The sequence below is a fragment of the Anas acuta genome, chromosome 6, assembly GCF_963932015.1.
Source record: "Anas acuta chromosome 6, bAnaAcu1.1, whole genome shotgun sequence".
NCBI lineage: Eukaryota > Metazoa > Chordata > Aves > Anseriformes > Anatidae > Anas > Anas acuta.
The window spans coordinates 26,541,048-26,567,221 of NC_088984.1; the positions used below are offsets into that span (position 1 = coordinate 26,541,048).

The following is a 26,174-nucleotide window of genomic DNA, read 5'->3' on the forward strand; positions in this document are numbered from 1 at the left end:
TGGTGCTCATTAAAGACAATTAAGAGGTAAAATTAACCAAAACATATTAGACGACTAATGGAAAAAGAAGCCACCCACAGAGAAGGACACAGGCCAGGAAATGATCTCATTTTGCATGGTCAGAGGAAACCATAGTCCTCCTGCACCAGGGATCAGGGATCACGGAGCTAAGGTTCAGAAAGCAGAATATTATCTGTGTGGGGCTGTGCAGTTTTGGCTTCACCTCCATCTCTGCTATTTTCTCTCTGCTTTCTGTTGTGAGCTACAGCAAATGCTGAGAGCTTGTTTTCTACTGAGCTAAGGCAATTGCCATGTTTTTAAACTGTTATGGGAACAGCCTGTTTCCCTTTTAAAGTTCCCATCTGTGTTTGTATTTCCCTCAGTCTATTGCCTTTATAGAGAGTTTTCCTCTCTCTAAATCTAAACCATTAGTTTCACCTCCTTGAACAAGAGGTAGGACATTAGTGAGGAGAACTAAATCCTGAGATAATCAGCCTTGCTTAATTCCAGCATGGAGCACTGCTGTCATCAGTGCTTCTGGTGCTTATTGCATAGGAAGAAGGGACAATGACTGTAAATATGCACATCTGTGTGTATATATATATGTGCGTGTGTGTATAGTGATAGAAGGGGAACATTTTAATTGCCTAGCAATCTTGACTGACCAAGTATTGTTCAGCCCTCATACAACTGATTTTCTAAGTGAAAATTTTCAAAACTACTCACCAGCACAGCCAAGATCATCAGTAACTCTGCAGTGTGCGTCTGTGTTTCTTATGGGGAAGATGAAGGATGGTTTGATTACTGTCTCTTTTTTTCTTTTAGACAAGGATGTTTTTCTCACCCAAGGGAAATGCATTCTAGCAGCATGAACATAACTATTAATCAACACTTAAGCAATAATCAGTGAATGAAAAATGATGACCAGAAACTGAAAATGTACTTGCATAACTATTTTGGCGCTTTTCCTTTGAGATCGTGCCCTTGCATTTTAACATGAACAATTCTTATAAAATTAGTGCTGATATATTCCAAAAGGCAGTGATTTAAAAAGCCAGCACTTATTTTTCATGTTAGAAAAAAAAAAAAAAAAAAAAAAAAAAAAAACAGTGAATGATACATGAAGATCTGCATAAGTAATGGTACAAAGCTACTCAATAATGTCTGAGATAGATCCTCAATTGATGTGGACCAGTAATACCTTACAGGGTTACTTCAGAGATGTACATGCCAAATTCATCATCACTAGAATGCTGTGTTCAAGTGTGTAAAGACATGCAGAGGATACAGAGATATTGACGTTTTCCCTGTGTATTTTCACCCAAAAAGGAGAGAGAGCCATTGAGAGATGCAGGTGTATGTCAGCTTTGGGAATTCCTCCAAGAAGAATCAAATGCTATTGAAATTAAAACAAACCACTCTCATCAGTATTTAGCATGCTTTCCTGAATCAGGGCCAAGGTATGTGGTAGCACACAGCAGAAACCAAGGCTGTGAGACTCTACTAGGACTGCAGCAATACCTTCCTTCAGCTCTTGAAGATGCTTTTTTGACAGTTAGCTACAGTTCTAATAACATCAAGTGTTTTTTGGAGTAACCTCAATACCAAACCATTGTACTAAATGCTTAGAAGTGAGTGTGCACGTGCATGTGCTCAAGGGAAAGAAGGCTCAACATTTCCTATGACTGAGCCCAGAAAACAGAACTTCAGAAGTCTGTGAGATCATGACTTGGGCAGTGAAGTGGCACCCACAGCAATTTGTTGGTTCACCTTCCAAAATACCCCGTATCCCTGTATTTTCTCTTGACAAAATAACAAAAAAGTTTAAATTAGTTGCCAGACTACCCAAAACAAACTTTCGAAGCATCAGACCATGATTTGAGGAGTTCTCACAACTATACTCCCAAGACACCTGTGAAATGGAGGGGAAACAGAACTACAAGGTTTCCCAGGACCTGAAGTGCTGGGAATGCATTGCTTCCTTCCCTAGTTTTGAAAACTATCCTATGTGGAAAATAAGTATGTAACAGGGAAGCTGAAAGTGTTCTCTGTCCAGTGGAGGTGAGTTTGAGGGTTCCTATGGAACATTTCTTGGTTTGCCATTGCGGCCACTTAATGAAGGAAAGCACCACTAAGAGTACCGAAAAGAAGCATTAAAGGTGCTGTCTTATATCTAAACAATAGTAAAGCAGTACTGATGGGCTCATATAACATTAGGCTCCTCTTTGAGGACTGCTTCTGTCATTAAAATCAATGCAACTTAATTAAAGCAAATTATAGATAGATACATCTATAAATAAGATATTAAAGTGTGCTGCTGAATATGATAATTGCTGCATATTTAGCAATCAGCGTGTGTGTTCTGCTTTTGCCAGGAGGGATTTCTTTCAGTGGAATCAATGGAGCTTTATTAAAAACCATCCAAATTAGAGGGAGAAATGATGAGTGTTATAATAACGCAAAATCACTGTTTCAACTTTCATTGCAAAACCAGGAAAGCAAAATACATCCCTCTTTGTGTATGTAAGGAAAACATCGGGAAAATTCTTTTGAATTGTGAACACTGCTAGAATTTTTAATTTTTACCTTTTGATGCAAAACATAAAAAAGCTGGATGGAGGAAAACATGTTTTCTCTGGAAATGCTGGAGGTCTTGAAGGGGGGGATAATTAGGATATCATAGCAGCAAGCAATTAAGAAGACCCTTTCTATCAACTTCATCCATTTCACATGGAACATGCAGTTCACTGCCTTACATAACCCACCTCTGTTTTAATAGCTAAAAAAAAGTCTTAGTGAGTCAAATCATCCTCTTAAATTCCACTGGAAGTCACTACATCCAGGCAGACTGTTGAAATGCAAAAATAAAATGGATGTATTTTGATACTTCACCTGTGTGTGAAACATTGAGACCAGGGTGGGGAACAAATCCACTTTTACCTCACAGTTTTTTTCTTCAGTTTTCACTTAATTGAAAACAAAAACCAACTGTGTCTCAGCAGAGGGGAGACCTGAAGGTTAAAGGGCAAATTCCGTTATACCATGGCTCTTTTTGGCATGCTGAATCTCAACCCATGTGATTAGAAACGCTCACAGACAAAAGAAGAGCTTTGAGAACAGAGGTCAAACCAGCATCTGAATCAAGTCCTTTAACAGATGATCACAAGACTATTGAAAAATGTTCTAAGCAATGCGGCGGTACTATGTGCCATGTTTATACACAGGTTTGCAGGCAAAAGGCACTACTGGGTGGGATTTTCAAAGCACTTGGGTGATGGCAGAGCACATGCCTCACTCTGCAGGCTTCCTGGGCTGGATCATGTCTTTTAGTGCTTGTCAGTCATATAACACAGAGCAGTAGTGTCGTGCCATTTTTTATGGAGAGAAAACCAGAATGCACAAGCTCTAGTGACGTTTCTGAACATACACAGTGAATCAGAAAAAAAAAAAAAAAAAAAAAAAAAGGGAGTCCCAGCTTCCTTATCCTCATAAGCTCTTCCTGATCTCCTGTAATTTTAGGTAAGTCAGGCATGACTTAAGTGGAGTCAGCAGTATTTTTCCTTGGGTTCACAAAAGTATGGCTAAAATCAGCTCAAGCTGTATGAAGTTATAGTATTGCTACTTATGTAGTAGGCAACACAGACTGCTTCATTGTCTTTCAGATCTTAATGATGATTGAAATGTTTGGAGGAGGCTTACTGTTCAGAACTGGAGAAAGTGAGGGGTTAAAATGAAAAAAATGAAAAGGACAAAGGAGATGTTTAGCACAAAAATGGAAAATGAACAAACCTTAACACCCCTATGTATTTCTTTTTAAGACTGAAATTCCTGATGCAGAGATACGGTTTTCCTACAGCTGGTTAAGAAGCTTCAAACAAACTTTTTAACAAACCGCTCTCTGCAAAGATGGTCGAAGTTTTCCAACAGAGCCCTGAGTAATACTTGCTGCATATGACAGAGGGATCGATAACTGCAGCCTTCTGAGACAGCCACCCTGAAAATGCCTCTGCTTTATTCTTTTCTTCCTTGTGAGCAATACACAAGGTCTTGGGTCTTCAGCCTGCTGACTTAATTTGGGATGGACCTAGAGCAGGAAGATCGGGTAGCTCAGGTGGGAATATGTGAGAGGAGGTAGAGCCCCGGGTGAAACCACAGTCATGCTGAATGCCAGCTCCACTGCCAGGGGCAAGGAGCTGCTGCTGGTATTCGTTTGTGGAGCACTAGCTCCCATCTTGAGCTGTGGGCGGGTGCACAAAGAGTTGATTCTGGCTTTGTAAAGCATCATGGACTTTGAACGAGGTCACTGTAGTTGTTCATACCACAGCAGCTGTCCAGCCCCAGATGCCTCACCCCATGTGGAAGAGGTAAGGTAGACAGACTATGCTCTTAGCTGCTCCCTTAGCCTAGAATAAATACTCCAGGAGGAAGCCAGTAGAAAGCAGGTGAGGAGAAACAAGGCACAGCATCTCCTGGGGGGAAAAAAAAAAAAAAAGATGCAACCCCTTGCACTTTTAAGTGCATGTTTCGAGGTACTCTCAGTCTTTAGGATATGAAGTAAATCCTTTTCTGCTTGTAAAGAATTGTTCTTCTACAAGCCCAGCACCTTTCAGTAGGCAAGTCCTAGACTTATTTCAAGATACTTGCCTGCAGGTATACTCTACTCACACCATATAATTCATGTGCAAATACTTGAATTACCTAAGACGTTTGTTCTCTGGTTAGATCTAAATGTGCATGTTCAGTTTTTCTTTTTTCCCTTGGAAATTTTCCTTGGGAGAATTAGCAGGTTTGAGATACTTGCTGTTAGCTTATCGTTTCCTTGTATCAGGAGACTCCTCTGAAGTACCTTGCAGTTAGTGTATTTGACATAGATTGCACTGACACCTGCACAGCTTTTGTCTTGTTTTCTCTTTTTCTTTATAGTTACTTTTTCTTTCTGTCTGTTTGGGATCTGAACATGAAATTAAGAATCTACAGTTTTCTGTCTTGAAACAAGCGTGGATTCCATTTGTCCTGGAGGTGAGGGGAGCCCCCAGCCTGCTCTCCTTCTCTTCCTTCATATTAGTCCCCTGATGATGCCTGAGGATTCAGAAGGCAGCGCACAGTGCCTGCACTGCTCTCCTATCTGCATTCCCCCAGCTGCTGGGGACTGGCAGGGTTGTAATTGAAGACACAGAGGTGTCACACTTTTTTTTTCTGAAGTGATGTATTTCTATGACAGAAATCTTGTTTAGCAATGGAAAGTATTGGAGAGAGAGATTTGAATAATATTTAAATAAATAATAAAATAAAATAAAAAAAAGCGAAGTAGATGGAAAAAAGCCTTTCTGCCCTACAGAAAAGCTTGGCCAGAAAGGCATTACAATATATGGGTGTAATATCTTGCCCATTTGTCTCATATCTTGTCTCCAAGTGTGGCCACTGCGGTGTGCTTCAGAGGAGCCAGCGGCACAGTTGCCCAGCAGGCAGTCAGGAGAGCAGCCTGCTGATGCCAAAATTTCTACCAACTTGCTTTCAGAAAAGGGAAGACTTCTCTTTGAGGCTGTAGTTGACTTTATAGCCTTCAGAGACTTTATAGCCGTCTGTTAACCTAGTGCACCTTCTTTGGATTAATTCAAGCGTCCCAGTTATTCAAGGGTTTGGCGGTGATACTTTGCAACAGTAAGTTTGATGAATTGTTTGTTGTTGTTTTTTAGTAAAGATGGCATTTCCTTTCCTCAATTTAGGCATGCTGCTCTTTTAATTGCACTGATGGGATGATGGCTGTTTCTGTGTTTATCTCTCCCCCGTTATTTTTGCATATTCATGTTTTGCTTGTTAGTTATTTGAGGCCGCTCTACGCTAAGATGATTTCTTCTTAATGATGGCTCTTTTTTTAAGTTGATGTAGTTAATTTAAACCCTGAAAAAATACAGATGTGTGTTTCCAATCATTCTTAGTATTGTGTATTACCGTACATCCGTGAAACATGCATTTAATCTGCCGCCGTGTTCACTCTGTGCTGACCGGAGAGTTGATCTCAAGCCTCTGGCAGGGCCGCAGCGAACATCGCGTCTTCCGTCAGCTCCTGTGCCTTGCTGGGCACTGCGTGGTCAACATCCCTTTGCCTCGGGTGGAACTGCCAGTTTCTAATCCTTTTTGTTAGGGTTCTTGTTTACTCACCTAGATATCTGACAATTATTAAATATGCCATTAAAATCTGCATACCTGTCCTGAGGCCCGCCGTGCGCTCCCAGTTTGGGGGAAGGAGGGCAAGTTGGAGTATTTTGCTAATTAGTATCTGTAATGCTATTTCTTAGCTTGGTTTGTTGTGAAGACAGCAAGAAGCCATTGCTTTGACTCGTTCTGAAGTACAAATAATTTTGTCTATAATTGTTCCGTTTTCACAACTTCCCTCTTTGTCGGGGCAGTATTTTATTTCAGGCACCATTTTGCTTTGGCTGAGCGATGCTATGTTTTTACTGCTGCGTGGACAGATGGGGAAAGGAAAGGAAAGAAGAAATGGCTGAGTCTTTAATTAGCAATAGAGCTTGCTTTTCCAGTGCGTTGGGGGGTTTATACAGGATGGGGAGACTGAGCAGCTCGATGGAACCAAATTAGCAAAATGGTATCCACCGCCAGGGAGTTTCTATGGCAACTGGCTCTCGAGTCGTATATACAAACAGAACTGGCAGGGGGGACCTCCTTCTATTGGGTCTGTAGGAAACCATCAGAAAAGGGGTATTTTCAGGCTGTAAAAAGGCCTTGTGATATAAATATTTCTTACTTTCTGGTGACTGGTATAAGTTTTGGGATCGCTACTGAGCATTGGCATAATTCTAAATCTGTTCCTGTTCCTGCACATTGACTGGCTTCTGCTATTCATGGTAGGCGTGAAAGTAATCACTGTGAAGCTTGCACGGCATCCCGAGTGCACAGTCAGTTACCTGGCACATCATTTAGCTCATAAACATCTTGCCTCTGAACATAATTAATAGCCTATCTACTTCCATGCAGGTAGACTGTATTCTACATGGCTTTTTTGCTGAGCAAACTAAATTACACGTTCAGGTTTTTTTTCCTTCTTCATTCTTCTTCATAAATAGCAGAAATTGGGAGGTTCCTCCCTCACCACTGTACCTGATGAATTAAGGGAAATTACCAACCTGATCAAATTAGCAGTGTGAGAACAGCCAAAGCAGCTCTGACTCTCAGCCTGAGTGCATCTATCTGTGCAAATTCTCTCTACGTGTCACTTTTACTGGTAGAAAAAATGAATGAATGATCAGTTTAGACTGCTGCCCTCCTTTTGAAATGTAGGGCAATTACTGTTACTTTCCACTCGTCCAAAGTCAGGCACTGCTAGCGTAGGGGTCATTTCCAATCAGAGGTGGTTATTTCTTGTGACCATCAGTTCCATGAGGATTCCTTTCTGTTTTGATTCAGATAAAGGGGAATTAGCAGGAGGCCTGTGATAAATATTTCTTTCGCTTAGGAGTGTCTTGGATGCTCAGTGAATGGTAAGGTGCATAATGGTATTTGTCTAGCATAATTCCTGTGCTTTGCTAGGAATTATGCCTCTATTTGCATTGCACTTGTCTTATGTAATGGGTCCATAGTAGAGAGATTGTACATGAAAATGCTGTGTAAAAGTAGATAAGACCTACTACACCTCAGTGCACAACCTGTCCCATTGTAGAAGCATTTAAATCTCCTCGGTAAAAATGACATATTATACATAAATTACAGGACTAACAAAAATGTACTCTAACCTGTGGAAAGTGCAAAATGTTAATTTTTGTTTGTTTCTCTATAATCAGGCATTTGCAGAAAGCTTCATGTGATTTATTCTTTTCTTTTTAATGAATTGTTAAAAATGTTTGAAAAGGCATTAAATCTTCCTTTCTGCCATTAATCTGTAAAAGAGGAAGGGGATTTTAAATGGCCTCTTAGTATATTGCTTTATAAAACTGCTGATTCTAGCAGCACCGGAATAGGAATACATACTAATGTAGGAAACACTGAATGCAGTCAGAGCCTCCTGCATTTATGGAGGAAAAGACTAATAGCTCCATTTTAACAAGGCTCTTAACACTTTGGGCCATCAGCAGGCATTGAGTGAGTGAAATTGGGAGAGCTCCTGTGTGCTAAAAGCATTGAAGTTCACCATTTTGTACCCCAGTTGGAGCCCTCCTGATAGAATAGTGCTCTCCAGCCAACTCCAGTTGCCATCTTGAAAACAAACCAAGTAGTGAGCTGGCATTTTGACTGAGTACGCTAATGCTTCACTTCTGAACTGCCACCAGAGCATGACAAATACGCTTAACTCCCGGTGGGATACTTAGCTTTGCAGTGGTGCTGGGGGAAGTTTCTGGATTTGTGTTAAGGATGAAAGCAATACCTGTTTATATCATGTTTTATACTTGAGCAAAACACACAAGCAAAGGAAAAACAGAAAACTTGGTACTAAAATGCTAGCTTTGACTCAGGGAGTTATGCTGCAGGAATCAGGAGTATGCTTGCTTAATTAGATTAGCTCCTCTTGTTACTGAATTCTAGGAGGAAGGCCAGCCAGGAAAGGCGAGACAGTATCCCAGCTAGCATGCAGACAAGGAGAAGTCTCTGAAGATTGTACCTGTTCTAAACAGCTCTTTGATACAAAAGCCTTTCTTGTTAGCAGTGATAAGATTATGTATAGGATGTGGAGCTTCTTTGAGCTCCTGCCTTTCTTTTGTTGATTTTGGCATGTTGTAGCATCATGTGTTCTCTGCTTATCGTTTCGAGATGCATTGTTAGTAGCTGGGGTGCATAATTGATCTTCATCTCTAATTACTCTTCTCTCCACAGGTTCCTGGAAAAGGTCCAGACGGGAGCTCATACAATCTCCACTTTGAAGGGATGGAAAGGCAGTATGCATCTTTACCCAGGTACAGTGCCGAGCCTCGGAAACTCACACCCTCCTTCCATTGAGTAGGGAAATCAGCCTGGCTTCAGCAGGAGACATTATTTTGCAATTTAGTCATGTCATCTTTTGCTGATGATTTAATGCTATCTTTATAACTGTGATAATAATTTGGACTTTTGGTTTTAAAGAAAAAAATCTCTCTCATTGAACACATTAGCAAGAGGCATGATCCACAGGTAGAGAACATGGACACTGGGGAATTGTCTCTGTGAGAGTTACAACAGGTCATAGCAAGGCCTAACTGACCAAGTTTATAGTGGCATAATCCTAGCTGGCAATAATAGAGTACTGCTGTGGAAAGTCTCTAGTACAGCAGTTACAGCTCCTGAAGTCCTGTGTTGCTGGAAAGACCATCTAAGTAGCGGTCCCATTCGAGCAGAGCATTTCTGTGTTTTAACTGAACACTGTGGAAATAAGAGCAAATTCTCTGTAGGCTTTTTTTTTTTTTTTTTTTTTTTTTAAATTTTTAGTCCTTATCAACTCGATGAAGAGTCCTCCTAGACTGAAAACCAGTGGGGCATAACAAAAAGGAAGCATTTCACAGATTTCAGTCCCATTTCTATGGGAGTTCTAATAGTATAGTATAAGTTTCAGCAACCTAGAAAGAAGAGTGAGAGAATGCTAAAAGAGAGAATGGTAAGAAAGGGAAAATAGAAAATATTTCCCCTGTGGAATGAGGGGGCCAGAAAAGACCTTAAGGAGGTTGCGCAGTCCACTTCGTGAACCTTCAAGCAAGTTAATTTGTAAAAACAAAGCAAAAACAGCTATTTACAAGCAAGAAGAGATTCTTAGTTGTGATGTAGTGCTGGCATTTAGCAAATCAGTGAAGAATTTCTTGTTGCTTCTTTTTCCCACTGACCTATGTACATTCATAGGTATTACTGCAAAGATTGATAAATATGTAATGCTCTGTTCAATTCCACATGAAAATATAAAGCATCTCTTACTTTGGAAACCAATACAAATTGTTGGATTTTCATAGGTGTTTTTAATGCACATGGCTTCTAAATCAAAGAATGAGTCTGTAGTCTAGTTACTGTCTTCAAATGTTATTTGTTACCCTTTGTTTTGGAACTTTCTTCGGCATAGTAACTGGCTTTTCTAACTGGACCCGGCTTTCCAGCAAGGTTTCCTGTATGTATTTCCTGACTGGCTGTGGATATTCTTACTGTACGGGTTAAATAGCCATCTTCTTTCAGAGTCCTTCGACACTTGTGTTTTCTGCCATGTTTTAGGAGTGAGTTTTGCAGGTTTTACACAGTTTAATTATACACAACCCCCTTTTTTTTTTTAATCTATTTTAAACTTCAATTTTGTTGAATATTTCCTTGTGACTTACAAAAATAAATTAGTAAGTGGTGCCCAGTGTAATTCTCTACAGCAGTTTTCACATTTCTGTACCATGTCTCCTTTTATTCATCTTCCATCCAAGCTAATCAGCCTTATTTTTCCAATCTTTTTAAAATGGAAATTTCCCAGTGAAGTAACCTCCATCACCCTGAGTTATTTTTGTATCACTAGTATTCCTTTGGAGAGAGGATGACCAGAGCTGAGCACATTACTGCGGATGCAGACACGTCTTTGCTTTATGCAGCAGCAAAGTATTCTATGTATTCCTTTTGTCCTGTTCCTTTTTAAACCTGTTGGACCCTCAGCACATTCCCTGGGTGTATTGCTTGCTGGGGAACCCTGCATTTTTCAAAGTATGTCTGTGTTAATCAGATCGCGCATCTCACAGTGTTCTTCCCAAAACTTCCATTTAACTTGCTAGAAACACGACTCTCCCAGCTCTTCTGACAGGTTTGAGCATTTAGCTGGCTAGGACTCACTATTTAGGAAGCGATCCAAACATGCAATAAGCTTTTGGAGATCGGTGTGAATAGAATGTCGTTTTCCTCAGAGCCTGGGAAGATAATGCTGCAGTGAGGTGTGTACTTCAGGTGGATTGTGTGCAACGCCTGACCCGAAGGCTCGCCCCGTCACACGTAGGCCATGTCACTGCCCTGTCCCTAGAGCATTTCCACCCAGGCAGGAGCAGAGCTTTAGGGTGGCACAGCCCTGGATGTGCCTGCAGCCGAGCAATCAGTGGCCGTGTTTTATACTCGCATTTTGTAAGTTTTGCAGTTTCACGTTACTGCAGTAATTAAGCCCTGGCAGTCACAAATGACTAGATCACTACAGTGAAGTCTACATCCAGAAGAAGGGGATGCAGTCTCATTGCCAGCCACTAATGGAAATGAGTGATGTCTTTTGTTCTCATGGCTGACTGCCCAGGCGTATAGAGGAATCCAGGTAAAAGCCACCTATTTGCCAACCAATTCTCTGTGGAGGATCTTGAACGCTGTGGTAACAGGCAGAGGAGAGAGAGAGCAGTAGGTGGTTCTACAGAGGTAGTATTTCCTCAAAGACCACCTTTCTTCTCCCCAGCTTTCTCATAGTCATGGTTTTCTGTCCTTCTTTTGTCCTGTCCTCACCTTGGTCAAACCACTGAGCTGTATTTGGTATGGAGGTAGCATATAAGTGTCTTACGAATTTAGCCTCTTAAGTCCAGTTTAATAAGAGAGAGTTAAGGAGGATCAGCTGAGGGTTGTAGCTGCTGGGAAGCAGTTTCTCTTTGCAATATAGCGTTGAGTCTAGGAGGCTCTGACCTTTGCCTGCCATTCTGGCGTGGCACGACGCAAGGGAGTAGAGGAAAGTGCTGAGGCTGCAGCTGGATTCCCTCGAGGAGGAAGAGGAGGGAACTTGTGCCATGTCAAGAGCAAGTGGGACCTGCACAGGGAAACACGTCTGCTTACCTGAAGCCAGCAGGAGCCATGCCAGCATGTGTGTGGACATGGACAAATCAAGGAAGAGAGCTTTGATTTTCCTCCCTGCTGGGCAAGAAGAAGAAAAGGATCACCTGCCAAATAGCTTTATGAATGTGTGGTGCCCAAAGGCACCACCCTGTTCAGTGCAAAGGCACAAATCCTGCATGGAGGGGAAGACTGTCAGCAGCATCTGTGCTTATCTGCTGCTGGGTTTGTAAAATCTCAGCATTTAAACAGCATTGCTGCTTTGCCCTTTTGTTTTGTATTTTTCTGGCTTTCTCTGAAGCTGCTAATTTAAGCCTAGTTATTATGGGCCCAATTCAGGTGCTGTGAGTCTGTTTTAACTGCGTTTGTGGAATTCAGCTGCGTCGACTGTATTTTGCCTTTTCTGGATACTTGCAGCAAATCCAGTGTTCCAGTCTCACTGAGCTCAGTGACACCCTTTTTGCCTTTGAGTGTAAGATCTGTTCCTCTGTAAGGTGATGTTTTTAATTAAAAGCTGAAAACAGGAGGCAGCAGCCTTTGGAGGAAGGCTTTGTATGTGCTGGGTTTAATGAGTGGCCAGATGAGTTACCTAGTTAAGTTTCCAGCTAAAATAATGCCAGTCTGTAGACTTTGTTTGGAAATGTCTACAGAGGCAAACATTTGAATTGGATGATAAGTGACTGTGGCAGGAGAGTGGCAGGTCTTCATCTCAGGCTGCATTGTGCTGTTCTGTCTGCAGAAAAGAAGCAAAATGGGAAAGACAGAAAGGAAGGCTTTGCAAGAGAGATACAGTTCTGTGCACTCGGCGCTTATGTGTTGCCCTGGGGCTAAGGCTAAGTAGTGCTGAATAGATTTATTAAGCAATGTTAAATCTTCCTGCTTAGGAGAAGAATGGCTTGAATCTTATACCTCTTAGCCTCCTTTTTTGACAAGAGGAGTGTGGGAGCTAGAAAAAACATTAGTATTTTCGAACTCTTTTTAACAACTGTTTTCTTGGTGTAATCCAGAATATTTTCCTGATGGAACAGATAGAAAGCAGAAGCTGCTCTGTTTGTTGATAGCTGTATTTTTCATAGCTTGCTTTTACATATTATATATAGCTTTCATATTATATATAGCTATACCCATAGCTTGCTTTTGTGGAAGTCTGTCTTAATCTAAATCACAGCCTTGCCAATAGCAACCTTGCTCAGAGGAATCTCATGCCCCCAGACATACTCTTTGCTGCATTAAGATGGCTGTGACCAGAAGCAGAGACACTGAGACGGGATACTGATGGCATGATGAGTGCAGATCAGAAAGCTCAGCCATCTTCCTGGTAAGAAGTGCTAATTCCAAAAGAAAGCTAACATTCCAGACTTTCTCTGGAATCCTCAAGTTACTGAAAAATATGTGTTTTGTCAGGAAAACGGGTGCGACTGCACTAAGAACATCACAAAATAATTACCAGGATGGAAAAATGAGTTCAGGCTGCATTTCTGTGGCTGGCAGGAGACCAGTGAGCAAGCTAGCAATTGGCTCATGGGAATATCTGTCTCAAATGTAGCATGCACCTTAAAACTGGGGAACTTGCAAGTCTGTTAAGGAAATGGCATTGCAATACAGTGGTAGCATGTAGTCTTGTCATGCTGGAAGTTTCTCTTCACATTTACCATGCAGACTGCACTTTTTAAGGCAGTAGCTAAAAGAAGCCACCCACCATTTCTAAGTTTGAAGCCAGAAAGGGCACCTGTGATCACCTTGTCTGAGCCTTCCCAGATCCTCTACATTTCTACATCAGACTAAATTTCGATTTTGATCTACAGCATTACTTTAATAAATATACTTACAAAAACATTGAACCTAGAATTAAAATGTCACAGAGTAGAGAATTCATTACACTCTTCAGAGGATAATTATTTTACTATTTAAAAATATTATGCCTTTTTTTAAGTCTGAAATTGTCCCATTTCATTTTCTGAGAAAATTACAAGTTTCTGCTAGATTTTAAGAGCCAAGTGGTCTGTAAAATCTCTGCCCTTCAGTAGTCCTGTGCAGTGATCATTTATTTTATCTTTAACCTCCCTTTCAATAAATTAAATAGATTGAGCACTTAAGTCTTTCACTATAGACCATGAAAACAGCGTTGACTCAGGGGGCAGGAATCCCCATGCAGTCAAATTATGAGATAGCCTCTAGAGTCGAGTTGAAAACATTTCCAACTGTTTGGATCAAAAGAATTGTTTCTGTAACACCTACGTCATGAAGAGATAAGGATCCTCAAAGAGAAGGAATGGATTACTTAGTGAGTTCCATTAGCTTTTTCTTGCAGTTGAGTGTTCTTGCCTTTACTAACCAAGTTAATTTCAAAATGCACAATTTCTGCAATTTAATTGAATCCCCAAAAACGTCATCATAAAGTGACTTGACACAAATCACCAGGAAAAGTTAATTATCTGTTAAATAAGTCATCATTTGCCATTGTCTAGCAGAATCTGAAAATAATATACTGACAATACTTAAATATGTATATAGTGTATTTGCCTGGTTAACAAAAAGAAATCATAATTTTAGTACAGACTATAATTAGCTTCAAATCAACTTGTCAGAGCATTCCCAACCTATGGGAATCAACAAACCAAGGAACACAGATGAAAAAGCAAGGCTTCAAGTCAATAATTTAAATCAAAATTCCCTGTTTCTTGGTTTAAATTGCAATTAAATTTTCTGCTTTCAATCACTTTCATTTAACTTAGTCAGCCCATTTTGCCAAAAGTCTTTTTCCCTGTTCTCATTTGGGTACTTCATTTACTTTAATCCTTGACACACAGAAGTATGTTGCACAACATTCTCCCAGCAGCACAGTCGTGGTTACAGCCACCAGCTGAGTAATGTGGTGGTGTGGTTGGTTTTTTTGTTGACCCATCTGCACTGACAAGGGCCATGCAGTAGCAGGGAGGTCTTTGGTAACAGCAACAACATTGCTCTGTCCTGCCAAGTTATCTTCCAGGTGCCTTCCTAGTGCTCAGCAACCTCTTAATACCTGTCTACCTCTCAGTTTCCACTGTTCCACTCTTCAGTTGACTTCATTACATGGCTCTACTCGATTCTCTTTTTTATAATTTTTAGCCCAAAATCGTGTTTTGTGGCAGGCAGAGAGTGGCAATGCTGATTGCAGGCTGCAGGAATTGCAGGCAATGCCAGTGCTGCCTTGTAGCACTGTTAAAACTGTAGAATCAGTCTCCTGGTTCAAAAGAGCATCTGCAGATGTATCATCATAAACGTGGTTTATTTTTGTTTTTGTTTTCTTAAACTGCAATGGCAGCTAACTAACTTATCATCCTAGTCCAGCATCACCAATGTCACGTTCTGTCAGTGAGAGCACATAACAAGACACACGTTATGCAGATACAATGCAAACCTTTAAACTTTTTCTGTATAATATAACGCAGTATATTTTAGTAATGCTCTAATTTGCCCCCCAAAGTGGTGGAAAACAGGTGAATATTTTGTAGATTTGGGTTACAGCTGAAAAACGTATGTATCTTCCCATTTCTCATGTTGATTAAAGTCAGGAGATAGGTTTGAGAACCAATTGTGAGTGGTCTTTTTACTTCAGCTTACAATGTGAATTAGTATTTTTTTAAATATTTACCTGACAGAGCTTCAGAACTAAGACAACTTGATAATTTGAAGTCTTAGCAAAAATTAAATAGGATTAGAACCAAGTAGGGAGTAAAAATGAACGACCCACCTAATTTCATCATCCTAGTCCTATAAAATATTAAAAAATGTCCAGTATATTCTACAGTACACTTGATTATTAACTTTCTCTTCTGTTTTAGTCATATAAAGTAATATCAGTAACTCAGGAATATTTTTAAATATGATTTTTATCTTGACAGCTGTACTTTCATTGAGAATGCAGCAAAATCTTATCTGTCTGCATCTTCCAATGGAGTGATCTCATTATAAATGAAATACGTGAATGGTTTTAGTTGGTTTTTAAGTCCTGGCAGATGAATTTAGAATGAGTTTTAATGGAAATACTGGTCCTACTCAAGGACCTCCAAGATATGCTGCAATAAACCAGCCAAGATGAAATACAAGCAAAGAAAAAAAAAAAGAGATCATTCTTACATGCTAGAGCACAAGCTTGGGAACCAAGCTGATGTGCTTATTAAAAGATTATCTTAAATCCAATATCAAACAGTTTAAGATTTACTTAACTTTACTTAACTCTGCAAGGTAATAAAACTGATTGCTGTGGAAACTGCCTAGAGCCTCAGAGATGTCAGGAAAGTCATTGTATTTCAAGAAGGACAGAGTCCAGATCCAAAGTGGGACACCTGAATTGTGGTAAATGGCACGCAGCAGGGACCTGCAAGTGTTCTGTTGCATCTTGCTCTTGCATCTGTTTCGGTTGCTCTGCTGCATTGTGCCATGGTCCTAATAACACCTCTGTGTCATATGTGATGTCTGAAGGATTTCTTTTGTGCATGGTGTCAAAATATATCTGTCCAAAAACATTTGGGGTTTATAAATAATCTGTGCATACCTTCTACAGGGAGAGTCTCAGACATTAAAAGCCAGTGCAGGTAGGGAGGGATCTACATTATACTGTAGGTGTGATTCATAAAATGCTCCTGTGTCTGAGGCAACCTAAATTTCTCTTAAGACTAGGAGGAAAGGAAACTGTAAATGAGATCACAAATACAGCAATCCATAGGTGGAATTCAAAAAGGAGGGGATTTGGTTGTTAAACATGCCTCTAGTCTTCTTAACAGAAGGAAATATCAGCTGAAATGAACTGGATGCCTCTATCCAAATTGAGTCTTTATGCTGAAAAAGTATACTTGAGAAAGCCAGAAAGGTCAAGGTTCATGACATCAAATCATGGATTGTGGCTGGCGGGCCACCTCTGTAATTTCCATGGGGATAACTAAAGAAAACTGAGCAAAGAAAATGTCTGCAACAACTGGGATATAGCTTGAAAAGAACACTGAAAGCCAGATGTCCCAGCAGAATACTTTGGAAGTGTAGGAGGAGGCAGATGGGGATGGGTTTTGTCAATTTTTCTAATAAGTCAGTCAACTCCTCATAGCAAAGAGCCAGTTAATGCAATATGGAATGGTTTAGAAGTCAATTAATATTTTGAAATTAAACAGCCAGCTTGCTTTTTTTTTAATTCTTATTTTAAGGAGATATTAGCTGGAGTAAATAAAAATACTTTAAATTGTCACATTTACAAAAAACATGGATCTGATATGGATGTTATTGTACAATTGTACATAAGACCTCCCACTAAAACTAGAAACACCAAATTCAGCTTAAAAATATGGAAGGGGAAGAAAATATTGCCTGTGAACAAAGGGGCTTGAATTAATATTATAAAGTTTAATGAAGTCGTGGAGACATGACTCAGGAACAGAAAAGAAAGCCATATTAGCTGTGCTTCCAATGAATAGAAGAACAAAACAGCTGTTCAGAACAAAATTTTAATGAAAGAAGTAAGCGTCAGTAGAAAATGGTTAGGTTGAGATGAAGGATCTGTGGAAAAAAGATAACTGGATGCAAATTAAAAACAAGGAGATCAAATTAAAAAACAAAAGCATATGTCCCATAGAATGTATCAGCAGAGTGATGTGCTGAGTGAAACCTGGGGAATAAGATGTGTGCTACAAAATGCAAATAACATCCTCTGCATTGTCAGGATGAATATTGAAATGGCTCAGGAGACCAACAGACTGGGAAATTCAGCTGGTTGCTTTATAGGTATGGATATCTGGAATAAAAATGTTGCTGCTTGGGTTGGGTTGTAAGTCAGAACTGATCAAAAAGTTTGGACTCTAGGCTGCAAAAGTTTTGTTTTCATGAGAAATTTCATTGTAAATTAACATAAAGCAACTCCACTGCAGGTTTTGGCGTTGCCTTTCTCTTGATAAATAGGTCTGGAGGTGTGGCTGAAAGACAATTGCCAGTAAACGTGCTTTCAAAACAGCTAGCCGAGGAGAAGCGTAGGAAGCCAACACCGTCAGGTGTAAAAATACACGGAATTTTTGAGGATGTTGGATCAGGATTTTTTGAGCAAGCTTCCTGCAGTTCTCGCACAGCGTTGTGCATAGATGTCCTGTACAGTTTGTCAGAGCTCAGCAAAGTTCCTGCTAACAAGTGGCGGCTTTGCGATGGCTCCCATCATTCAGAGGCAGGCTGCAGCGAGCTCTCCATAATCCTGCCTGTGTCTCCTCACAGCAAAAAGCGGGAAAGGTTAAAAAGAACAAGGAAGTTGCACTGTCATGGCAAGATCTGAGTTTCTAATAGCAAGCCATTAAAAGTACATCAGTTATAAGTATTCTTGCGTGCACATTGGTGAAGGAGGAAAGGAGATATTGCCAATAAAGTAGGGAAGTGAGTTGTATGTGGACAGTCTTAAAGGCACACTGTAAGGTACTGATGGGCTATGCACTCTTAAGGACCCGGATTCAGTTCTGGGCTCTTTTACAAGCACATCGGGAGGAGACACAGTGAGCGCCTGGAGTGCCACCCACTGAGCAATGAGAAGACGTGGGGTGAGGAGATCTGAGCCACAGAGGAACTCAGGGGCAGTGCTTTAAACAGCCCTGTAGTTGTTTATGAGTGTTATCCACTGTGAAACCCTGCCTTGTGAGGAGGGAGCTTTTATATAAACCGGTGATTAAAGGAAAGAGCTATCTAATTTGGGATGAAGAGAATCACTGAAGAAGTTAATAGTAAAAACAGTTGCTAGAGCAGCTGTTTCAACACAGCTCATTCAACTGGCAGCCAAACTGCTTCCATCTCATGAGTAGGTGACACATTTAATTTCTCTGCACAGAAGTCTCTTAAATACATATCAAGAGAATATTCTGAATTCCATGTTTTTATCCACTTTCTTTGTCCATATATTCACCTAAGGTTTTATTTTGCTCTTTAACTCTGGCACTTTAAAAGGTCATGCTTTGGGATATGTTCATCCAGGTAGAATAACACCTTATTCTGCAAGAAATGCTGTACATGCTAGTATGAGCCTGATCCAGAACCAGTGCAATCCATGGTTGTGGTTCGGTAGGTTTCAGAAAGCAGTAGGTCTAGACTGAAATGCAATTGCTGTTAGAGCATATTCCATCATTTCTTTGCTGTCCAGGTCTGTTTGATAGCGATTTGATAAACTGTGGTGTTATTTCTTATACCTAAATGGCATCTTTGCTTTTTGCACATGAACTCTGCAGACCAGTGGTAGCAGTCAAAATCTCTCCATATTTTGGAGGTTCTAGGAAGAGTGTATCCTTGCATGCTATTTTCTTCTCTACCCTGTCCCATCTTACCACAGATATATGTGAAGTAGGACTTAAAAATGAATGCAATTCAAGGTCGCTGGAGAGTCACAAACATTCACATCAGTGGCTGTTACGGGCCATTAACTTTGTTAAGAGCCAACATGGAGCTAAAACTCTTGTTGTACCCTGTTAGAGAAAATTAATTCCTGCTTTCTTAGGAATCTTTACTCTCATCTCTGGGCTTGGAAGAGATTGTATTGTTCTAACATTTAATAGTTATGTAAATTAGCTCTAATTTTGTCACTTAGCACCTGTACAAAATTTTCTACTAGAACAGTTCTTTAAAATACAGCGTAAACAAAGTACAAGATGCTCAGGGATGCTGCTCTTTCAATGATGCTTATTTGGGAAAATCTGCATAAGCTATTTACCATAGGTAAAGATGCTCCGGCTGTGCCAGAAGAACACCAGCAAAATCTGGTAGTCATGTAGTTGGTGTTAGTACCCAGTTAGAAAGGGAGGTGAGGCGAGGAGTCATGTAAACTGGAAGCTGTTCCTCAAGTCACTGTCTTCTCTCTGTGCATAGACTGGTTGATATCTCATGCGCTTGCACCAGCTGAAAAAACAAAGTAGAACATGCCAACATCCACTGTGTAACATACATGGGAAGCAGGAGGAGGTGAGTGTTAACTTGAACAGAAAGTGCATTATCTGCCATCTTTGTTCCACTCCAGATGTAATTCAGCAAGAAGATTGAATCTGTGTGTTAGATGGTCTGAGACAGCACCTTGGAAATTGGCAGCCAGTTCCAAGCAAGAGAGGAGAGAGAGGGCAGTAAATGTGTGAACAAAGCCCGGCCCAGGTTATCAAGTAAAACCCCAAGCCAACGGGGGTCCTTGAATATTGAGTGGCTGGAGCTTTTCTTCATTTAAAGTAGAAAAATAGCCTTTGTTTTCCAGGTGAAAAGAAGTACTTTGAGAGCAGTCGGTTGTAGATCATGACAAAATCTGGCAAGCAAAACCAATCTCAGCAGGATTTCACAGCTGAAAATCCATATGAATGGCTTATTGCTTGGTGTTAGCGTACTGTTGTACATACCCATGTGCCACGAGGTTTTGGTCCCTCATTTAGCATTTTTATTATGAATTTTGACTCCATCTGAGATGCTGTGCTTCAAAAAAAATTAATGTTTCTTTTCTGAGAACAAAGATGTTTTCAGTATAATAAGAATACATTTTTAGAAGTCCATTTTTATGGTCACGGTGTTGGTTATGGTTTTTCCTTTTGTTTTCTTGATAGCAATAGGCTCTTGAACTGAAATCAACCTCCAGTAAAACAGTAGCTGGGACAAAACTAATAGAAGAAAGGACATAGAGTCTTTCTTTCAAAGATCCTCATACAGCAAATATGCACATTACGTGATTGAAGATCTCCAAAGTGAGCTAAAAGTTTTAAGGACACTGGTAGTCACTCGCAAAGCCCTGTGTGTCCCGTTTCTTATACTGCCTGCCTAACTCAACTTCTGGTCATCCTAATTAGTGTTTTGGAGGTCTCCAAAGGCACTGGGTTTTCTCACTGACTTGGGAATTAGGCTGAATTTAGGCTGCCTGAGCACACCGGTGCTGATTTTGAGCACCTTTCCATGAGGACCACTGCACTGCAGGGCATGCTGCCGCCCCTCTGGGCAGGGGAAGCTGGGGGCTGCGAGCTGTGCTGCGGTGCTGCCTGCACCACGGCGCCTGGCACAGAGCACAGAGCTGCACAGCAGAGCGGCTTGCAACGAAAGGGAATTTACAAAAAAAAAAAAAAGCAAATTCAATTAGTCAGTTGAAATTGAGTTGGGGATTACAACTTGGATTTTTAGGCCCAGATCCATCAGAGCACTTAAGCACCTGCTTTACCTTGAATACATTTTGCTTTTCAATAACAAGCATTTGCCTAGCTATCAGAGACCTCCAGGAAACCTGGACTTAAATGTGCATTGTAAAACATGGGGGAAGGATGGGAGACAGTCAGTGGTACTTACATAAATTTCACTTTTTCACTCTCTGAGCTTTCTGTGGTTTAAATAATGCTTCCCTAATGTTGCCTCAATGTACTGGTTTTTGTTAAATATCCTGTAAATAATATCAAAATATCATTATATTTAATGAATAATCTGACTTTTTCTCTGAAGAAACTTGTTACTGATCTTAACGTGGGATTTCTTTAGTATTACTGAGTGGAATAAGAACCTTAATGTCATTTTAGTTTGATTTCTTTGTGTGAAGGGCTGACAGCTCTCCCTTCTCTCTCATCACCAAACATCTAAAGAAAGCTCCGTTATTGAGAGATTACTGCACTGGTCCTTGGTCTTGCAGAGATTTCATCAGAAACATTTCGTTTTTAATGGACAATGGAAAGTGTTCAGCTGTCCATTATTACACTTCTTTGTACACAGTCTAAAAATATAAATGGAAATTATAATTACATCTGTAATGCTGGATCCCAGCTGAAATCACTTTAATCCCAATGCGGGGGAAAAAAATCAATAAAGAACCCTTAACCCTGGTCTTTTCCTCCTTAGACATCTCGTTTTCAGTTGTACTAGTTTATACCACAAGTTTTACAAGTTTCTCAAGGAACTTCAGTACACGGAAGCCATTTTGCATCCTTAGAATGGTGTTGCTGCTTTCTGCTTTTCTGATGTAGAAACTGGAATGTTCTTGATTGTTGGTTTATATTGTAGCTGTTTCATGTGATGTGAAATTCTTCCCTTTTACTTTTTCATCATTAAAAAAGAGGGGCCTTTGAAATGTTGTAGAGTTATTTTAAAGAAAATCCCATTTTACTGGAAGTAGAATTTCACTTGTTTATTAGAGAGGAACCCAAGTCAGCATTAAAAATGAGCACGGAGGTTTAGAAAAGACATCATTCTCAACTCACCACAGGGCCTCTCTCCTATATTGTGTTTTTTTCCTATGGGATTCAAATAGTAGGCCTCTCAAGGTTAAATATCAAGTTCAGGTTTTGTGTTTTTCCCTCTCCCCATCTGTGAGCACATGCACATCAAGTGTTTTGTGTTTCTGCACCTTTCTGCAAAGCTGGACTTAATGCCGATAGTGGTTTTGTTTTGAATGTGTTTTGGGGAGGGGAAAAAGGACTACTTTTGTCCTGTAAGTCGTTAATTGTCTACTAATTGCATCTTCCTCTGAAGCATCAGGCTCTGGTAGCAGTCAGAGACATGGTGCATGCACACTCAGCTGCATCGCCCCAGTTGCCAATATTCATAGGTGTTTATCTGTGTAGTAGAGGTGTGCTGTTCGTCTGGGGGAATGCCTGTTCCTTAGTATATGTACCTAAACACCTCCCTCTAGGTCATGAGCACTCAAAAAGCAAAAAGTAAATTAATTGTATTGGTTGTCTTTCCTCTGGATACCTGCAAGGGAGTATCAAAAAGGAAGTTTCCGTGTGAAGTGAGGCATTTCAGCAACTCCCATCTTGTACTCCAGCTATTTAGTTGCTATCTCAGGCTTTCAGACGTTAACTTCCTGACTTCATTCCAGGATACAGATGTCTCATTCTCTGCCTGCCCTCTTCTCCCCTTTCAGATACCATTTTCCTATACAAGAGCCTAAATCCAAAGCTCACTGAAATGCTTCCATTGACATCCAGAGGCTTTGGCTAAGTCTGGATGAGGCCGGGGGACCAAATTTCATGTACCATTAAGTTATTTCCTCTTCTCTGTCTGGTATTTGGGCAGGGCACGAATCTCTTTCCATCTTCACTTCCCTCTGCAAAGTGCCTTGATGTTTTTTTTATGAACTTGCCACTTCAAATCTATCACATCACACAATCTGAAAATAGGCAGAATGATACTGTAGTAGTGACCTTTATTGTTCATTAGTGAATCAGCAGCCTAGCGTACTGTGGTTTTAAATGAGCTATAAAAACTGGTTATTTTCGATGATGATTCCCTTGATTTGAACATACTAGAGCATAGATAATTGTTTGATTGATTCATTATGTAAAAAATTTGTTTCAAGGTAGAGGGTATTTTTGTTTAATTTAAAAATAAATAAAAAAAATCCAGCCAAACTGAGACATGCTGTCTTTAGGGATGTCTGGAGTCTTTGCCAGGTTCTTACCAGGTTCAAATAGGGAGGTGCCACTTCTCTGTTTCTCTCTGATGGCATACAGTAGCCTTACTGGGTGGCACAGGAATAGATACCTGGGGATACCTCTCTGACTGCAATGGTGTTCATCATAATCTGAACTGAAACTGCTGGTAGCATTGTGACTTACACATATGACTCTACTGCACATGCTAATCTTTGCCACATGATGTGTGTATATATTTAAAGGAAACCAAAGCCTACAGCTGGTGGTGCTTTCCAGAGCCTCTCTTTATCTCAATACTGGCCTGCCTCTGTCTTCCAATTGTTGTGTTGTTAACTTTGTAAGGTATCACTAATTTCCAGCTATTAGCATCAGGGTCCCATTGCTATGGGAGATGGTGTTTTGGTGCATCCTTAGAGCCTGTTTTTTTGGCCTCTGCTTTGTGCTCCCTCTTCTAGCTTCATCATCCTGACATCTTCTGTTCTAGGTATATGACTAAGCTGATAGAAGTGTTTCCACAGGCTGTGGTTGCTCTCTCTAGAAGATTGCTGTGCTCCGAGAACTTTGCTGTTGCAAATTTTATCTCATCATCTGGCATGCAGTATGGTGTGCAGATGGCACAGAAGAAATTTGTTTAGAAGTTGCATATCTCCTGTATTACGAGTACTGGGGGGATGCATAGATCTGGGATATTGGGGATCGCACCAGTTCCCAAAGATCAAAGGATGCTGCACACCCAGGGACCACACTGATATGTCCTGGATGCATGATGCTGCCTCAGACAGAAACACATGTAAAAAATCACATAGGTCTGATGGTGTCATGTTATCTTCCCTCTTTGCTGGCATTGCCAGGGGCAGTGCTGCTGGAGAAGAAAGCAAAGAAAAGAACAGTTGCCAGGCCAAGAGAGGAGTAGGACGCAGCTGCTGTTGCTGGATAGGAGAGTGTGCAGAAGGATCTTCAAGGAGGAGAAAGGAGGGGAGCAGTGGGGGCAAAGCAGTGTTACAGTGATGTATTTGGTAGCAGCGGCATGTGTGCATCTCGTGCACACACAGCTACTCTGCGGGGCGTGTTGAAGGGGTGGTTGAGGAGCCAAGCAGGCTCACAGCTGTGTCTCACCTCTCTCGAATCTGCTTCTGCCACCAGAATCTGGTGTGCTAAACCCTCCTAATCTGAACAAGTAAACAGCCTGTCCCAGGCTGCCATCCCAGAGAATGGCGAGGATTTTGTAAATAAAGGAAACAATTGAATGATAAGTTCACACTTCAGCACACTGCTTAACAACCTGATAACAGTTAATTACATACAGTATTTTTAAATGCAGCAACAGGGAGATAACTCATGCAGAGATGGAGCACAGACACTTGGGCCTCGCAACTGAAGGTTAACCTCTTACTACCCATGTCCCTAAAGAGGCCAGTGACCTGTATCTCCCAAATCTCCCCAGCTTTGAACATTTACTGGCCAGCAGCAACTGAGGGACATCCATAGCATTTCCTCAGCCCAGGTGAGTGCAGGGGGCAGAGCTGGAGGAAGCTGTGCTGAGCCCACGCAACTTGCCGGGCCCCACTTGGGAAGAGCAACCTGTGTCCTGCTGGGCAGGACACGCAGGGTGCTAAAACAAGGGATGTGTCCACCGCAGGCAGCAGGTAGAGTACATCCCGTCGGCAGGCGCTGTGCTTGCTGCAGCTGCACTGGTGTTAGTGTAACAGTAGAAGCTCCTAAGGAAGAAGCCAGCATAAACACAGCTGGAAGGGGCTGCAGTCGCAGGGCGCTCACGGCCGTCTTCATGTCTCAGCAGCTGCAGGCAGTGCTACTGCTCTCTGGGCACCGGGTGGGACGTTTCCGTCTCTCCCAGCCCTGTGGGATTCAGGGGTTTGACCCTTGTTATTTAAAGCTCAACCTCAGGACGTACGCTGTCAGAGCGCCTGCAAAGTTTGTGACTTAATACAAGTCTAATTAACTGATTTGCTTATCCAAATGTGGAGATTTACACACTTTTGTGGAGGCAGCTGTAAAGTTATAACTTCAGCTGTTTATCATGCCCTGAGCCTTTAAATCTCAATTATTAAAGGTGGTGTTTAATGGCTGGCTGGAAAAGGGGTGGTTACCAGAGTGTTAATGGAGTGCTGCAAGCCAGGAAATCTATAATCTAATGCCTGTATAGAAATGAATGGCTCTAACAAAAGAAAATATAAGGGAAGGGGGCTGGGGGATGGGGAGGCTCTATTTACAGGCTGCTTGTGCTGTTTAGGAGCAAATCAATACATGAGCAGTGGAGGAACAATGGGGATTGAAATACTGCCTGAAGAAACCAATAAGAGCTGCTTGTTTTTAAGGTCCCCCTCTCCCTCCCAAAAGCAGGATCTTTCTTCTTGGATGTTGAGCCTTGCCTTGACTGCGGAGGGGAGAGAAGGGAATGACACTTCCCAGGGAGTTTAACAGAATGTCTGGACCTAGAAACAAAATGAAACGGAGGGAAAAATAACCAGCTACAGTCAGTTTCAAAAATCATTTTCCTTTTTTATTGAAGCATGATTTTACTACCCAGTTTGTGCCATCGGAGGCAGAATTGACAGCCATGCTTCATCATGGCAATGGGAGAAAACGCTGCAAGGAATGCTTTAATTTAAATGAGAGATGCTTTAAAAAAAAATAAGAAAGAAAGAAAGAAAGCCTGAAAGCTTGGTAATAACATTAATAACCAGTTCTTGCGGGTTTTTACTAGCCCACTAAAGATCAGACAGCGTGTTAAGATCCCAGCGGCTGAACAGTAAAGACCCAGGCCCAGGCTATTATTTCTTAGGAAGATTCTTTTAATGACTTCTGTTATTTGTTGAAAAATCATTTTAACAGCACAGCTGAATAATCACCATGCTTTAAATTCATTCCATGTGAAAAATGAGAACAGGATAGAATTTGGTTTTACGTCCCTTTGAAAGCGCTGAACGAAAATGGCACAGATAGGAGCAGGCAGTGAATGGATAGGCTACTGGAGGAGGCTTCCCAGGGTGGTGTGTTTGTTTCTTTCTGAAGGGGAATTTGGACTGTGGCAACAGAATTGCT

At 41.0% G+C, this 26,174-nt stretch overlaps 1 protein-coding gene across 6 annotated transcripts in view; it reads left to right on the forward strand.

The window, feature by feature from the left end:
* PARD3B (par-3 family cell polarity regulator beta) overlaps positions 1 to 26,174 on the forward strand; it is a 399,577-nt gene that overhangs the window by 360,485 nt on the left and 12,918 nt on the right. For all 6 annotated transcript variants that reach the window (XM_068685930.1, XM_068685929.1, XM_068685927.1 and 3 more), the window contains one exon: positions 8,827 to 8,906. In XM_068685930.1, coding sequence (XP_068542031.1) covers positions 8,827 to 8,906 — 80 coding nt within the window. The remainder of the gene's footprint in view (positions 1 to 8,826; positions 8,907 to 26,174) is intronic.